Genomic DNA, 18,191 nt, shown 5'->3' on the forward strand with positions numbered 1-18,191 from the left:
GAGTCAGGAAGACTGACTCGCTGTTTATTCTGTATGCACCCAACAAGCTGGGTGCTCTTGCTTCGAAGAAGACTATTGCTCGCTGGATCTGTAGCACGATTCAGCTGGTTCACTCTGCGGCTGGATTGCCGCATCCAAAGTCAGTGAAAGCCCATTCCACAAGGAAGGTGGGCTCTTCTTGGGCGGCTGCCCGAGGGGTCTCGGCGTTACAGCTTTGCCGAGCTGCTACTTGGTCGGGTTCAAACACATTTGCTAAGTTCTACAAGTTTGATACCCTGGCTGAGGAGGACCTTGTGTTTGCTCATTCGGTGCTGCAGAGTCATCCGCACTCTCCCGCCCGTTTGAGAGCTTTGGTATAATCCCCATGGTCCTTACGGAGTCCCCAGCATCCACTAGGACGTCAGAGAAAATAAGAATTTACTCACCGGTAATTCTATTTCTCGTAGTCCGTAGTGGATGCTGGGCGCCCGTCCCAAGTGCGGACTTCTTCTGCAAAACGTGTATATAGTTATTGCTTAATAAAGGGTTATTGTTATGAGCCATCCGTTACATGAGGCTCAGTTGTTGTTCATACTGTTAACTGGGTATGGATATCACAAGTTGTACGGTGTGATTGGTGTGGCTGGTATGAGTCTTACCCTGGATTCCAAAATAGTTTCCTTGTAATGTCAGCTCTTCCGGGCACAGTTTCCCTAACTGAGGTCTGGAGGAGGGGCATAGAGGGAGGAGCCAGTGCACACCAGATAGTACCTAATCTTTTCTTTAGAGTGCCCAGTCTCCTGCGGAGCCTGTCTATTCCCCATGGTCCTTATGGAGTCCCCAGCATCCACTACGGACTACGAGAAATAGAATTACCGGTGAGTAAAATCTTATTTTTTGTTATTTTTTTTTTATTATTGAACCAGTCTTGCTCTGTTGACAAATATTCTCTTGCAGCCTATCTGGAAGGGATATGATCGGCATCGCTTTCACCGGATCTGGCAAGACTCTGGTCTTTACCCTACCTGTTACTATGTTTTGCTTGGAGCAAGAAAAGCGATTACCTTTCACAAAAAGAGAAGGACCTTATGGGCTTATTATTTGTCCATCGGTATGTATGTGAACAGTGGTCTATATGTTGTGGACTTTTTCCTTAACCCTTCCTTACTGGAGGGGATTTCCTTAAAATGATTTTGTGACATCATCCCGGACAGGGATACAGACCTGTGGCTATTTTGAGAACTGATAAATTCAATTAAACCTGTATTTATTTATGGAGTCACTAATTTCCTTTGTCTGTATAGAAGCACGCCTTTTCCAAATGAGCAATGAAATTCTTGCTAACCATATCATATCATTTGGTGTATAAGGCCAGGTTTGGAGGTTTTACAATGGTGGCTACTTAGAAGCCCAGCTCACCATTTCTAAATGTATGGTATAGGCTGGAAGCCTTATACCCTGTGTGCCTCTTTCACTTGTTTAGCACCATTTCTGTTTTCATCACATAGAGAGAGTTGGCTCGTCAGACGCACAGTATTATTGAGTACTATTGCCGCTTGCTGCAGGAAGACAACTTCCCACCCTTACGTACAGCACTGTGCATTGGTGGTATGTCTGTCAAGGAGCAGATGGAAACAATCAAACAGTGAGTTGTAAAGTCGTATTCCCGATGATAAAACAAAATTATTTCCATGTTGCTATTAGTTTTTTGGGGGGTTTTGTGTCTTGTTTGTGATATGTAGCACTATGTATGCTCTTTACAAAGATCTTCTCAACTCTGCTGGTTGTCTTTTACTATAACAGACCAGGGGGTATATTCACTAAAGATCGATTTTGTTTGTTTTTGTTTGATGTTAGATCGATTTTTAAATAGATTTTAATCAATGTTGGGCTTCCATGGTTAAAACACACATTTACTTAAAAATGTATATATAAAAATCATCTGCTGGTAAATGTGTGTTTTAACCCTGGAAGCCCAACAACGATTAAAATCGATCTAACATCAAACAAAATCGACCTTTAGTAAATATACCCCCAGGTAGCCAGCCAGCCTTAATATTCTAAGCTGAGATGGCTGAGGGGAGGAATGTGTTTGACAGGCTGATGTGGAATGGGACGCTTGTACTGTAACCTTACACTGCAACTGAACAATGTATTTTCTCTATCGTCCTAGTGGATGCTGGGGTTCCTGAAAGGACCATGGGGAATAGCGGCTCCGCAGGAGACAGGGCACAAAAAGTAAAGCTTTAGGATCAGGTGGTGTGCACTGGCTCCTCCCCCTATGACCCTCCTCCAAGCCTCAGTTAGATTTTTGTGCCCGGCCGAGAAGGGTGCAATTCTAGGTGGCTCTCATAAAGAGCTGCTTAGAGAAAGTTTAGCTTAGGTTTTTTATTTTACAGTGATTCCTGCTGGCAACAGGATCACTGCAACGAGGGACAGAGGGGAGAAGAAGTGAACTCACCTGCGTGCAGGATGGATTGGCTTCTTGGCTACTGGACATCAGCTCCAGAGGGACGATCACAGGTACAGCCTGGATGGTCACCGGAGCCGCGCCGCCGGCCCCCTTGCAGATGCTGAAGTAAGAAGAGGTCCAGAATCGGCGGCAGAAGACTCCTCAGTCTTCTTAAGGTAGCGCACAGCACTGCAGCTGTGCGCCATTTTCCTCTCAGCACACTTCACACGCAGTCACTGAGGGTGCAGGGCGCTGGGAGGGGGGCGCCCTGGGAGGCAAATGAATACCTATTTTGGCTAAAAATACCTCACATATAGCCTCCGGAGGCTATATGGAGATATTTAACCCCTGCCAGAATCCGTTAAGAGCGGGAGACGAGGCCGCCGAAAAAGGGGCGGGGCCTATCTCCTCAGCACACAGCGCCATTTTCCCTCACAGAAAGGCTGGAGGGAAGGCTCCCAGGCTCTCCCCTGCACTGCACTACAGAAACAGGGTTAAAACAGAGAGGGGGGGCACTAATTTGGCGTTAGAAATATATAAAAAAGATGCTATAAGGGAAAACACTTATATAAGGTTGTCCCTATATAATTATAGCGTTTTTGGTGTGTGCTGGCAAACTCTCCCTCTGTCTCTCCAAAGGGCTAGTAGGTCCTGTCCTCTATCAGAGCATTCCCTGTGTGTGTGCTGTGTGTCGGTACGTGTGTGTCGACATGTATGAGGACGATGTTGGTGAGGAGGCGGAGCAATTGCCTGTAATGGTGATGTCACTCTCTAGGGAGTCGACACCGGAATGGATGGCTTATTTAGGGAATTACGTGATAATGTCAACACGCGCCAAGGTCGGTTGACGACATGAGACGGCCGACAAACAATTAGTACCGGTCCAGACGTCTCAAAAACACCGTCAGGGGTTTTAAAACGCCCGTTTACTTTAGTCGGTCGACACAGACACAGACAGGGACACTGAATCCAGTGTCGACGGTGAATAAACAAACGTATTCCTTATTAGGGCCACACGTTAAGGGCAATGAAGGAGGTGTTACATATTTCTGATACTACAAGTACCACAAAAGAGGGTATTATGTGGGATGTGAAAAAACTACCGTAGTTTTTCCTGAATCAGATAAATTAAATGAAGTGTGTGATGATGCGTGGGTTCCCCCCGATAGAAAATATGGGCGGTATACCCTTTCCCGCCAGAAGTTAGGGCGCGTTGGGAAACACCCCTTAGGGTGGATAAGGCGCTCACACGCTTATCAGAACAAGTGGCGGTACCGTCTATAGATAGGGCCGTCCTCAAGGAGCCAGCTGACAGGAGGCTGGAAAAATATCATAAAAAGTATATACACACATACTGGTGTTATACTGCGACCAGCGATCGCCTCAGCCTGGATGTGCAGAGCTGGGGTGGCTTGGTCGGATTCCCTGACTAAAAATATTGATACCCTTGACAGGGACAGTATTTTATTGACTATAGAGCATTTAAAGGATGTATTTCTATATATGCGAGATGAACAGAGGGATATTTGCACTCTGGCATCAAGAGTAAGTGCGATGTCCATATCTGCCAGAAGATGTTTATGGACACGACAGTGGTCAGGTGATGCAGATTCCAAACGGCACAAAGGTGTATTGCCGTATAAAGGAAGAGGAGTTATTTGGGGTCGGTCCATCGGACCTGGTGGCCACGGCAACTGCTGGAAAATCCACCGTTTTTACCCTAAGTCACATCTCTGCAGAAAAAGACACCGTCTTTTCAGCTTCAGTCCTTTCGTCCCTATAAGAGTCATATCTGCCCAGGGATAGAGGAAAGGGAAGAAGACTGCAGCAGGCAGCCCATTCCCAGGAACAGAAGCGTTCCACCGCTTCTGACAAGCTCTCAGCATGACGCTGAGACCGTACAGGACCCCTGGATCCTACAAGTAGTATCCCAGGGGTACAGATTGGAATGTCGAGACGTTTCCCCTGCGCAGGCTCCTGAAGTCTGCTTTACCAAGGTCTCCCTCCGACAAGGAGGCAGTATGGGAAAAAATTCACGAGCTGTATTCCCAGCAGGTGATAATTAAATTACCACTCCTACAACAAGAAAAGGGGTATTATTCCACACTATATTGTGGTACTGAAGCCAGAAGGCTAGGTGAGACCTATTCTAAATCTAAAAAAATTTGAACACTTACAAAGGTTCAAATCAAGATGGAGTCACTCAGAGCAGTGATAACGAACCGGGAAGAAGGGGACTATCTGGTGTCCCGAGACATCAGGGATGCTTACCTCCATGTCCCAAATTTGCTCTTATCACTAAGGGTACCTCAGGTTCGTGGTACAGAACTGTCACTATCAGTTTCAGACGCTGCCGTTTGGATTGTCTACGGCACCCCGGGTCTTTACCAAGGTAATGGCCGAAATGATGGTTCTTCTTCGAAGAAAAGGCGTCTTAATTATCCCTTACTTGGACGATCTCCTGATAAGGGCATAGTCCAGGGAACAGTTGGAGGCCGGAGTAGCACTATCTCGGATACTGTTACAACAGCACGGGTGGATTCTAAATATTCCAAAATCGCAGCTGATCCCGACAACAAGTCTCCTGTGCTTAGGGATGATTCTGGACACAGTCCAGAAAAAGGTGTTTCTCCCGGAAGAGAAAGCCAGGGAGTTATCCGAGCTAGTCAGGAACCTCCTAAAATCAGTGCATCATTGCACAAGGGCCATGGTAAAAAAATGGTGACTTCCTTCGAAGCAATTCCAGTCGGCAGATTTCATGCAAGAACTTTTCAGTGGGATCTGCTGGACAAATGGTCCGGATCGCATCTTCAGATGCATCAGCGGATAACCCTATATCCAAGGACAAGGGTGTCTCTCCTGTGGTGGTTACAGAGTGCTCATCTTCTAGAGGGCCGCAGATTCGGCATTCAGTTTTGGATGTTGGTGACCACGGAGGCCAGCCCGAGAGGCTGGGGAGCAGTCACACAAGGAAAAAATTTCCAGGGAGTGTGATCAAGTCTGGAGATTTTTCTCCACATAAATATAGCTAAGGGTAAAATTATAATGCTCTAAGCTTAGCAAGACCTCTGCTTCAAGGTCAGCCGGTATTGATCCAGTGGGATAAAACATCACGGCAGTCGCCCACGTAAATAGACAGGGCGGCACAAGAAGCAGGAGGGCAGTGGCAAAAACTGCAAGGACTTTTCGCTGGGCGGAAAATCATGTGATAGCACTGTCAGCAGTGTTTCATTCCGGGAATGGAAACTGGGAAGCAGACTTCCTCAGTAGGCACGACCTCCACCCGGCAGAGTGGGAACTTCATGGGGAAGTTTTCCACATAATTGTAAACCGTTGGGAATTACCAAAGGTGGACATGATGGCGTCCCGTCTGAACAAAAAACGGGACAGGTATTGCGCCAGGTTAAGAGACCCTCAGGCAATAGCTGTGGACGTTCTGGTAACACCGTGGGTGTACCAGTCGGTGTATGTGTTCCATCCTCTGCTTTTCATACCTAAGGTACTGAGAATTATAAGACGTAGAGGAGTAAGAACTATACTCATGGCTCCGGATTGGCCAAGAAGGACTTGGTACCCGGAACTTCAAGAGATGCTCACAGAGGACTTATGGCCTCTGCCGCTAAGAAGGGACTTGTTTCAGCAAGTACCATGTCTGTTCCAAGACTTACCGCAGCTGCGTTTGACGGCATGGCGGTGGAACGCCGGATCCTAAGGGAAAAGGCATTCAGGAAGAGGTCATTCCTACCCTGGTCAAAGCCAGAAAGGAGGTGACCGCACAACATTATCACCACATGTGGCGAAAATATGTTGCGTGGTGTGAGGCCAGGAAGGCCCCACGAAGAAATTTCAACTCGGTCGATTCCTGCATTTCTTGCAAACAGGAGTGTCTATGGGCCTCAAATTGGGGTCCATTAAGGTTCAAATTTCGGCCCTGTCGATTTTTCTTCCAGAAAGAATTGGCTTCAGTTCCTGAAGTCCAGAAGTTTGTCAAGGGAGTATTGCATATACAACCCCCTTTTGTGCCTCCAGTGGCACTGTGGGATCTCAACGTAGTTCTGGGATTCCTCAAAACACATTGGTTTAAAACCAGTCAAATCTGTGGATTTGAAGCATCTCACATGAAAAGTGAACATGCTCTTGGACCTGGCCTGGACCAGGCGAGTGTCAAATTGGTGGTTTTTTTTTCTCAAAAAAGCCCATATCTGTTTGTCCATTCGGACAGGGCAGAGCTGCGGACTCGTCCCCAGTTCTCTCCCTAAGGTGGTGTCAGTGTTTCACCTGAACCAGCTTATTGGGGTGTCTTGCGCCTACTAGGGACTTGGAGGACTCCAAGTTGCTAGATGTGGTCAGGGCCCTGAAAATATAGGTTCCAGGACGGCTGGAGTCAGGAAAACTGACTTGCTGTTATCCTGTATGCACCCAACAAACTGGGTGCTCTTGCTTTTAAGCAGACTTTTGCTAGTTGGATGTGTAATACAATTCAGCTTGCACATTCTGTGGCAGGCCTGCCACAGCCAAAATATGTAAATGCCCATTCCACAAGGAAGGTGGGCTCATCTTGGGCGGCTGCCCGAGGGGTCTCGGCTTTACAACTTTGCCGAGCGGCTATTTAGTCAGGGGCAAACACGTTTGTAAAATCCTACAAATTTGATACCCTGGCTAAGGAGGACCTGGAGTTCTCTCATTCGTTGCTGCAGAGTCATCCGCACTCTCCCGCCCGTTTGGGAGCTTTGGTATAATCCCCATGGTCCTTTCAGGAACCCCAGCATCCACTAGGACGATAGAGAAAATAAGAATTTACTTACCGATAATTCTATTTCTCGGAGTCCGTAGTGGATGCTGGGCGCCCATCCCAAGTGCGGATTATCTGCATTACTTGTACATAGTTACAAAAATCGGGTTATTATTGTTGTGAGCCATCCTTTCAGAGGCTCCGCTGTTATCATACTGTTAACTGGGTTCAGATCACAGGTTGTACAGTGTGATTGGTGTGGCTGGTATGAGTCTTACCCGGGATTCATAAATCCTTCCTTATTGTGTACGCTCGTCCGGGCACAGTACCTAACTGAGGCTTGGAGGAGGGTCATAGGGGGAGGAGCCAGTGCACACCACCTGATCCTAAAGCTTTACTTTTTGTGCCCTGTCTCCTGCGGAGCCGCTATTCCCCATGGTCCTTTCAGGAACCCCAGCATCCACTACGGACTCCGAGAAATAGAATTATCGGTAAGTAAATTCTTATTTTACCTTTATGGTTCATATCTGAAAATGTCAATCTTCAGGTCAAATGATTTTTTTTAATTTTTTTATTCAAACTGTTTTTATTGATTTTTGCATTCAAGATTGTGCAGAGCAATACAATGGAAAAGTACACAATGCAAAAACAAAAATTTATTTCTCTAGCATCCATAAGGGATATTGGGGGAAACTAGTACGATGGGGTATAGACGGGGTCCAAAGGAGCCAGTGCACTTTAAATTTCTTCAACTGGGTGTGCTGGCTCCTCCCCTCTATGCCCCCTCCCACAGGCAGTTTAGAAAAAAGTGCCCTCATGAGAGGATGCACATCTCTGCAGCTCCAGAGAGTTTTCTTCAATTTAATTTAAAACTTATTTTTTCGGTATTCTGTCTGGGCAACAGCATACCTGCACCGTGGGAGTTAGGGGGGGAGAAGGGGTCACCGGCCTTGCAAGTTGCTGAGCCGCTTCCCCGCTGCAGGACCACCGTCCTGAGGGGCTGTTTGTTCAGAGGGGCACTGCGCCTTGTCTGTCACTGCCGCAGCACGCCGCACACCCCTAATGCTGCCTGAAGATGACATCGGTGGTGAGTACAAACCGGGGACCTGCTAGGGGGGTCCCTGGTTCAAAGTGTGGCTGACCACGGGCGCAGCGTTTGGGACCCTACCTGGGTACACTGGCACAAAACTGCTTAACTAAGCACTTGATTAGGTTTTAAGTTTATTTGGATACTTTGGCAGTATAAATAAGATGTATAGCTCTGGCGCCATTGGAGGGGGTGGAGCTTCCTCAGAGCACGACCAGCGGCGTTTTGGCGCCTTCCTCTGCTTACAGCAGCCATCTACAGCACACACTCAGCGCTTCCTGCCTCAGACACGCTGGAAGCTGGTACAAGGTGTAGAAAAGGGGGAGAGCTGCTTGTATACACTATACTAAGCCTATTAGGACTGCATTTGTTAGTGTTTACTGTGATCTACAGAGCTGACAGCCTCACTGGGGCTATGCAGCTCAGGGTGTGCTGGTATCATCCCTCTGTGTGTGTCTCCTCTCACATACAGTAGGGCAGGCTTGCATTATAACTGTGTGTATGTCTTTGTACATACTGTGAAAATGGGTAAGCACAAACTGTACAGTATATGTCACACCAGATTCTCTCCATTGTCTAATGACTGTTTCCTGTGAGCAATGCAGTCAATATTCACAAATCAGTGAAGGGGCTGAGGAGGAGGGTCCAGAGCCCCACTGGTTAGGGTCTCTTAAAACTATGATGTCAGATATGTCATCCCAGCTCACTGCTAATGTGCAGAAAACTCAACTACTGCAACAAGCTGTTGCAGATTTAGCTGCTAGGGCTGATGCACAGCCCCCCCTCTCTCATGCAGGTCCCCAGAAGTGTGGTCTACCTGCGCTGCTGTCTGATACAGATGATGATATACAATATGATGGGGATGACCTGGATCCCGTTAGTGGGGATCCCGATTTCACTCAGGGTATTGAACCCCTCATTTTGGCTATTAGGGATGTACTAAAGCTCCCTCTAGAGGACACTGCCTCGCAGCAGTCATTTTTCTCTGTACAAAACAAGCCTAATGTCACTTTTCCCTGATTCTCCAGTGTTAGATGACTTATTCAAACAGGCCTGGAAAATTCCAGACAAAAAATTCCAAGTGTCAAAAAGGTTTTTGCGCACTTTCCTATGCGTGGATGTCTCAGTCTCTCTGTCTAAGAAGGCAGGGCTACCTGCCACGGGCTCCTTTACCATGAAGGATCCTGGGGATAGGAAAATAGAGACTACCCTAAAGTCTATATACACTGCAGCCGGCCTCTCACAAAGACCGGTTATTGCGGGTTGCATAATGACGCATGCTATTCATTCTTGGGCCATTCAAATTCAGGGTGGTTTCTCGGGGGATATGCCCTTAGTTACTATGGTAACCCTACTGAAGCACATTCAGGACACTACACGTGTCCTCTGCGATTCCCTCAAGGAGATGGGGAATATTAATGATCGGATGTCTGCCATGGCAATGTCGGCATGCAGGGCCTTGTGGTTGCGTCAGTGGATTGCGGACGCAGAATCCAAACGTAGTATAGAATCTCTCTGTAACTGCGTTTTGCCCTGCTGGACGATCACTTCCAATTCCAAGCTCTGCCCTTTGACCTATCTACAGCCCCGAGGGTATTCACAAAGGTGATGGCGGAGATGATGTTTCAACTCCGGGTCCAGGGGGTCAATGTGGTCCCTTATCTGGACGATCTCCTGATAAAGGCAAGATCCAGGGAACTTTTGTTGCTCCATATCGACTGCACCATCCATCTTCTGTCAGAACACTGGTGGATCCTCAACTTACAGAAGTCCCGCCTGGAGCCAACTCAGGCTCCAGTTCCTGGGGATGTGGATACTGTGGCCCAGAAGATGTTTCTACCAGAGGACAAGGTGAAAACACTTCAGGAAATGGTCCGCATGGTGCTCCGACCTACTTGAGTGTCTGTACATCTTTGCATAAGATTGTTGGGAAAGATGGTCGCCTCATATGAGGCGATCCAGTATGGGAGGTTCCATGCCAGAACTTTTCAGTTGGATCTCCTGAGCAAGTGATCCGGCTCACATCTGCAGATGCACCGGATGATTCGGCTGTCACCTCAGGCCAGGATTTCCCTCCTGTTGTGGCTACAGTCCTCCAATCTCCCGGAAGGCTGGAGTTTCGGGATTCAGGATTGGACTCTCCTCACGACGGATGCAAGTCTACGGGGATGGGGAGCTGTCGCCCAAGGGGCGCAGTTCCACGGCAGGTGGTATGCCCACGAGGCCCTCCTTCCGATCAACATTCTGGAACTTCAGGTGATCTACAATGCTCTGCTTCAGGCCTCTCCTCTGCTCAAAGATCATGCGATCCAGGTATAGTCAGACAACGCCACGTCAGTGGCGTATATCTATCGACAAGGAGGGACAAAAAGCAGAGCCTGCATGCGAGAGGTGTCAAAGATACTACCCTGGGCGGAAAGAAATACAAGAACCATGTCTGCAATCTTCAGTCTGGGTGTGGACAACTGGGAGGCGTACTTCCGGAGTCGCCACGATCTCCACCCGAGGCAGTGGGGCCTCCACCATCTGGTGTTCCAGCAGATCATCGACCGGTGGAGTTGCCCACAGATAGACATGATGGCCTCTCGTCTTAACAAGAAACTACCCTGGTATTGCTCACGGACCAGGGACCCTCTGGCGAGTGCAGCGTACGCACTGGCGTCGCCTTGGCCATACCGGCTGGTCTACCTGTTTCATCCGATCCCGTTGCTCCCAAGGGTGCTAAAGCGGATCAGGAATCAAGGTGTCCAGGCAATTCTAATTGCCCCGAATTGGTCTCGGAGGACTTGGTACGCAGATCTTCTGGACATGTCCGTCGAAGGCCTTTGGCCTCTACCACTCAGAAGAAATCTTCAACAAGGACCATTCGTCTACCCGGACCTACGGCGACTTCGTTTGACGGCATGGAGGTTGAGCGGAACATCCTAGCTCACAAGGGCCTTTCCAAGAAGGTTATTGCAACCATAGTTCAGGCTAGGAAACATGTGACTTCAAAACACTGTCATCATGTCTGGAGGAGATATGTCTCTTGGTGCGAGGAACGCACGTATCCGCCTGCAGAGTTTTCACTTGGGACGTTTCCTCCGTTTTCTGCAGGTTGGTGTGGATAAGGGCTTACGTCTGGGTTTCATTAAGGTCCAGATTTCGGCTCTCCATTTTCTTTCAGAAGAAATTGTCAGTGTTGCCAGAAGTTCAGACCTTCTTGCAAGTGGTACTCCACATACAACCTCCCTTTGTGCCACCTACGGCACCCTGGGCTTTGGCTGTAGTGTTGACTTTTCTACAGTCCTCCTGGTTTGAACCTCTGATGACTGTAGAAGAAGTACTTCACGTGGAAGACGGTGATGTTACTGGCTCTGGCTTCTGCTCGATGTGTTTCAGAATTAGGGACCTTATCGTGTAAAAGTCCCTGCTTGGTCTTTTACGAGGACAGAGTGGAGCTCTGGACTGGACAGCAGTTCCTGCCGGCGGTTGTGTCCGCGTTTCATCTGAATCAACCTATTATGGTTCCATCCAGTTCTGATGCTTCTGCTCCTCCGGAGGCATTGGATGCTGTGCGTGCCTTGAAGATCTATGTCAAGCGTACAGCTCGGGTCAGAAAGACAGATTACTTGTTCATGCTCTGTGATGCGCAGAAGAAGGGTTGCCCTGCTTCAAAGCAGTCCATTGCTCATTGTTTTAGGCTTACTATCCAACAGGCCTATGTGTCGGCAGCCTTACCTGTTCCTAAGTCTGTAAAGGCCCACTCTACTAGATCACTGGGCTCTTCCTAAACGGCTGTCCGTGGAGTCTCGGCCTTGCAACTATGCCGAGCTGCTACCTGGTCTGGGAAGAACACTTTTGTGAAGTTCTACAAATTTTATAGCCTGGCCAAAGAGGATACCCAGTTTGGGCAGACTGTGCTGCAGCAGTCTCCGCACGTTGCCGCCCGTTCTGGAAGCTTTGGGACGTCCCCATCGTACTAGTTTCCCCCAATATGGATGCTAGAGAAAATAGGATTTTAATACCTACCGATAAATCCTTTTCTCATAGTCCATAATGGATATTGGCCGCCTGCCTCAGAACGTTTACTTTTCTGCAGGTTCTTGTTCTGTAGTTGCCTGTTCAGCTGTTGTTGTTACCAGCCATTGCTGGTTGTTATATGTTAGTGGTGTGCCGGTGTGTAAATCTCACCACCCTTTGTTATCATGTTCCTTCTCTCATATATGTCCTTTCTCCCTCGGGCACGTTTTTACCTTTAACTGCCTGTGGGATGGGGCATAGAGGGGAGGAGCCAGCGCACCCAGTTGAAGAAATTTAAAGTGCACTGGCTCCTTTGGACCCCGTCTATACCCCATCGTACTAGTTTCCCCCAATATCCCTTATGGACTACGAGAAAAGGATTTACCGGTAGGTATTAAAATCCTATTATCGGATTCCCATTTAAACATATACAATCGACAATATATATGAAAGGAAAAGGGATTAGTGTCCTAGCAGATGACATCTTCTACATAGGAAAAGCACAATCAGAAAATAAATTATCAATACAATAAAAATCAGTTAAATCAAAGTTGGCCGGGAGGAGAGGGATGAGAAAAAGAAAAGAAAGTGAAGAGAGGGGGGGTTGGGTCTGAGTGGAGGTTAAGTAGATACAGAAATCAGAACGAGCGATTTCAGAATCACCGAAGTTTACGGTCGTAGAGTTGTGGGTAACTGTAGTGGACTGCAGTCTATCTAAGGCCAATTATGGCTGACTCAAGAAGGACAAATAAAGTGGAGATCTTTTTAAACTCCAACCAGGATTGCCATGTAGCAATAAAGCATTAGGTGACACCGGAGGAGAAGGAAATAAAATGTTCCATTTCCATATAATAATCAATTTTCCTAAACCAATTCTTTATTGAGGGAGCTGTAGATGATCTCCAACAAGCAGGTATAATGGCTTTCGCCGCATTATTAAGATGTCTCAAAAGGGGTGGTCTTCTGTATGCCGAATGTCGGGATCCCGGCGCACAGTATACCGGCGCCGGAATCCCGACACCCGGCATACCGACAACTATTCTCCCTCATAGGGGTCCACGACCCCCCTGGAGGGAGAATAAAATAGTGTGGCGAGGGCAGCGAGCCCGCAAGGGGCTCCTTTGCGCTCGCCACGCTGTTGATATGCCGGCGGTCGGCCTCCCGGCGCCAGTATGCTGGTCGCCGGGAGCCCGAGCGCCGGCATACCATACTACACCCCTGAAAAGGGAGTGTTTATTGGTCTTATCAGATGCCGAAGTAACGTTTAATAGCCAGAAGCCAGGGCCCGTATGTCACCTTCTAAAATAGTTTCTGAGCATTTAAATATATTAGACCATAAAGAGTTAAGTGTAGGATAGTCCCACCAAATGTGTAAGAAACTACCTGCAGATGAGTGACATCTCCAGCATCTGTCAGACATTGAGAAACATCCAATGCGATCGGACCGGCACCCTGTACCATCTGTAAATAATCTTGTATACATTTTCTAAAGTGGCCAGTCAAAGTGAACTAGCTTGAGTATTACAAAAGACGGACTCCAAATCTAAGTCCTGAACTATTCCCTGAAGTTCTCTTTCCCAGGCCTTTGTAAATGCCAGGGGTGAAGGAAAGGCGTCCTCGATAATAATTCCATAGAGTCGTGAAATCGCATGAGACGGGAGTTGAGGGTTGACACATAAACGCTCAAATGTAGTTACAGTAAGTTCCGCCGAAGTTCTGACAATTTAAAAGAGGACGTTATAAAATGGCGTAATTGGAGATATTTCCAGAATTCCGAATGTGGAAGATTCCAGGAACTTTGGGCATCAGGAAATGGACACACCCGATCCGGACACACCAACTGACCCAGCCTAACGATACCAGCCTCTGACCATGTCTTCAAAGAGGAGCTAATTAGACCTGGGGGAAAGGTAGGATTAGAAAGAAAAGAAGTGAGTGGGGAGGCAATGGAGGAGATGTGGGGCAAAATACGAAGCTTCTTCCAGAAACTCAACGGTGGAGACACTGGTGGGTGACCCACGTTCGGAAGGGAAGGTAACCAGGGGATAATCACTATATAAATGGAGAAGCACTGCTCTTCTAAAGAAACACAAGGTTTCGCATCTTTTGCACGAGCCCACTCTAAGACCTCTATTAAGTAGAACTGCTTGGTAGTAACTAGGGTTATGAGGAAGCTATGAGGGACATGAGTTTTTGTTTCCGCCTAAAGAGGATATCATGTTTAAATCGGGGGTACGTGGAGCCCCAAACAAATTTCAGTATAAGACTCTGGAATGAGTGAAACCACACTGGAGGAATGTGTATAGGTAGGGTTTGGAGTTTATATAAAATCTTTGGGAGAGAATCCATTTTGACAACGTTAATCCTGCCAAACCACGATAAGCGTAGGGATCTCCATTTCTGATAGTCTCCACGTAAGGAGTGTAGAAGAGGTTGAAAGTTAAAGGAGAAAAGTTTGGACAAGTCATTTGGAATTTGAACCCCCAAGTATTTCAGTTTAGTATCATTCCAATTAAAAGGAAAGGAACACTGCAGAGCATCGATAACAGGAGATGACGCTGTTAAATTCATAGCCACTGACTTCGAGTAATTTTATTTGAAATTTGAAAGGTCTCCAAACCTGTGGAACTCAGCCATAAGATTCGGAAGGGATATAATAGGTTCTGAAATCAGAGCTAGCAAATCATAAGCAAAAAGTGCAAGCTTGTGTTCCTGTCCTCTCACTCACAATCCTGAGATACTGTGTTTCATTCTGATGGCCCTAGCTAGGGCTTCCATACATAGGACGAATAAGAGGTGAGACAGGGATCAGCCTTGTCTGGTACCATTCGAAATTTCAAATGAGTCAGACGGAGAGTCATTAATCCGGACTCTAGCCGTGGGGGTATCATCTAAGGCCATGATTCTATGGAGGCAAGTGGGACCCAGTCCTAGGTGGCGCAAAACTCCATTTAAAAAATCCCCAGTCTACCCTATAAAATGCTTTCCCTGCATCTGTTGACAACACTATAGAGGGGACTGAGGCTAATGAAGCATAATGAATCAAGTTAATAACCTTGGTCGTGTTGTCCCTAGCTTCCCGGCCCAGAACAAAGTCAACCTGGTCTCCATGAATCAGTTTAGGTAAGAGGAGTTTTAGGCGATTAGATATTAATTTGGCAAACAATTTTTCTCTGACGTCCTAAGTGGATGCTGGGGACTCCGTCAGGACCATGGGGATTAGCGGCTCCGCAGGAGACAGGGCACAAAAGTAAAAGCTTTAGGATCAGGTGGTGTGCACTGGCTCCTCCCCCTATGACCCTCCTCCAAGCCTCAGTTAGATTTTTGTGCCCGGCCGAGAAGGGTGCAATCTAGGTGGCTCTCCTAAAGAGCTACTTAGAGTAAAAGTTTGTTAGGTTTTTTATTTTCAGTGAGTCCTGCTGGCAACAGGCTCACTGCTACGAGGGACTTAGGGGAGAGAAGTGAACTCACCTGCGTGCAGGATGGATTGGCTTCTTAGGCTACTGGACACCATTAGCTCCAGAGGGAGTCGGAACACAGGTCTCACCCTGGGGTTCGTCCCGGAGCCGCGCCGCCGACCCCCCTTGCAGATGCCGAAAAGTGAAGGTCCAGAAACGGCGGCAGAAGACTCTTCAGTCTTCATAAGGTAGCGCACAGCACTGCAGCTGTGCGCCATTGTTGTCAGCACACTTCATAGCAGCGGTCACTGAGGGTGCAGGGCGCTGGGGGGGGGCGCCCTGGGCAGCAATGATAGTACCTTATTCTGGCTAAAAATACATCACATATAGCCCCTGGGGGCTATATGGATGTATTTAACCCCTGCCAGGTCTCAGAAAAACGGGAGAAGAAGCCCGTCGAAAAGGGGGCGGGGCCTATTCTCCTCAGCACACAGCGCCATTTTCCCTCACAGAAATGCTGGTGGGAAGGCTCCCAGGCTCTCCCCTGCACTGCACTACAGAAACAGGGTTAAAACAGAGAGGGGGGGCACTTATTTGGCGATATGTGTGTATATATATATATTAAAATGCTATAAGGGAAAAACACTTATATAAAGGTTGTCCCTGTATAATTATAGCGTTTTTGGTGTGTGCTGGCAAACTCTCCCTCTGTCTCCCCAAAGGGCTAGTGGGGTCCTGTTCTCTATCAGAGCATTCCCTGTGTGTGTGCTGTGTGTCGGTACGTGTGTGTCGACATGTATGAGGACGATGTTGGTGAGGAGGCGGAGCAATTGCCTGAAATGGTGATGTCACTCTCTAGGGAGTCGACACCGGAATGGATGGCTTATTTAAGGAATTACGTGATAATGTCAACACGCTGCAAGGTCGGTTGACGACATGAGACGGCCGGCAAACAAATTAGTACCTGTCCAGGCGTCTCAAACACCGTCAGGGGCTGTAAAACGCTCATTTACCTCAGTCGGTAGACACAGACACGGACACTGACTCCAGTGTCGACGGTGAAGAAACAAACGTATTTTCCTTTAGGGCCACACGTTACATGTTAAGGGCAATGAAGGAGGTGTTACATATTTCTGATACTACAAGTACCACAAGAAGGGTATTATGTGGGGTGTGAAAAAACTACCTGTAGTTTTTCCTGAATCAGATAAATTAAATGAAGTGTGTGATGATGCGTGGGTTTCCCCCGATAGAAAATTATTGGCGGTATACCCTTTCCCGCCAGAAGTTAGGGCGCGTTGGGAAACACCCTTTAGGGTGGATAAGGCGCTCACACGCTTATCAAAACAAGTGGCGGTACCGTCTCCAGATAGGGCCGCCCTCAAGGAGCCAGCTGAGAGGCTGGAAAATATCCTAAAAAGGTATATACACACATACTGGTGTTATACTGCGACCAGCGATCGCCTCAGCCTGGATGTGCAGCGCTGGGGTGGCTTGGTCGGATTCCCTGACTGAAAATATTGATACCCTTGACAGGGACAGTATTTTATTGACTATAGAGCATTTAAAGGATGCATTTCTATATATGCGAGATGCACAGAGGGATATTTGTACTCTGGCATCAAGAGTAAGTGCGATGTCCATATCTGCCAGAAGATGTTTATGGACACGACAGTGGTCAGGTGATGCAGATTCCAAACGGCACATGGAAGTATTGCCGTATAAAGGGGAGGAGTTATTTGGGGTCGGTCCATCGGACCTGGTGGCCTCGGCAACAGCTGGAAAATCCACCTTTTTTTACCCCAAATCACATCTCAGCAGAAAAAGACACCGTCTTTTCAGCCTCAGTCCTTTCGTCCCCATAAGGGCAAGCGGGCAAAAGGCCAGTCATATCTGCCCAGGGATAGAGGAAAGGGAAGAAGACTGCAGCAGTCAGCCCATTCCCAGGAACAGAAGCCCTCCACAGCTTCTGCCAAGTCCTCAGCATGACGCTGGGGCCGTACAAGCGGACTCAAGTGCGGTGGGGGGTCGTCTCAAGAGTTTCAGCGCGTAGTGGGCTCACTCGCAAGTGGACCCCTGGATCCTACAAGTAGTATCCCAGGGGTACAGACTGGAAATTCGAGACGTCTCCCCCTCGCAGGCTCCTGATGTCTGCTTTACCAACGTCTTCCTCCGACAGGGAGGCAGTATTGGAAACAATTCACAAGCTGTATTCCCAGCAGGTGATAATCAAAGTACCCCTCCTACAACAAGGAAAGGGGTATTATTCCACACTATATTGTGGTACTGAAGCCAGACGGCTCGGTGAGACCTATTCTAAATGGGAAATCTTTGAACACTTACATACAAAGGTTCAAATCAAGATGGAGTCACTCAGAGCAGTGATAGCGAACCAGGAAGAAGGGGACTATATGGTGTCCCTGGACATCAAGGATGCTTACCTCCATGTCCCAAATTGCCCTTCTCACCAAGGGTACCTCAGGTTCGTGGTACGGAACTGTCACTATCAGTTTCAGACGCTGCCGTTTGGATTGTCCACGG

The 18,191-nt window shown here is 47.8% G+C and overlaps 1 protein-coding gene across 1 annotated transcript in view; it reads left to right on the top strand.

Annotated features, from left to right (window-relative positions):
• DDX41 (DEAD-box helicase 41) overlaps positions 1-18,191 on the top strand; it is a 153,224-nt gene that overhangs the window by 35,901 nt on the left and 99,132 nt on the right. Inside the window, exons 8-9 of the mRNA XM_063927969.1 lie at positions 937-1,090; positions 1,488-1,624. Coding sequence (XP_063784039.1) covers positions 937-1,090; positions 1,488-1,624 — 291 coding nt within the window. The remainder of the gene's footprint in view (positions 1-936; positions 1,091-1,487; positions 1,625-18,191) is intronic.

The sequence above is a fragment of the Pseudophryne corroboree genome, chromosome 6 (assembly GCF_028390025.1).
Source record: "Pseudophryne corroboree isolate aPseCor3 chromosome 6, aPseCor3.hap2, whole genome shotgun sequence".
NCBI lineage: Eukaryota > Metazoa > Chordata > Amphibia > Anura > Myobatrachidae > Pseudophryne > Pseudophryne corroboree.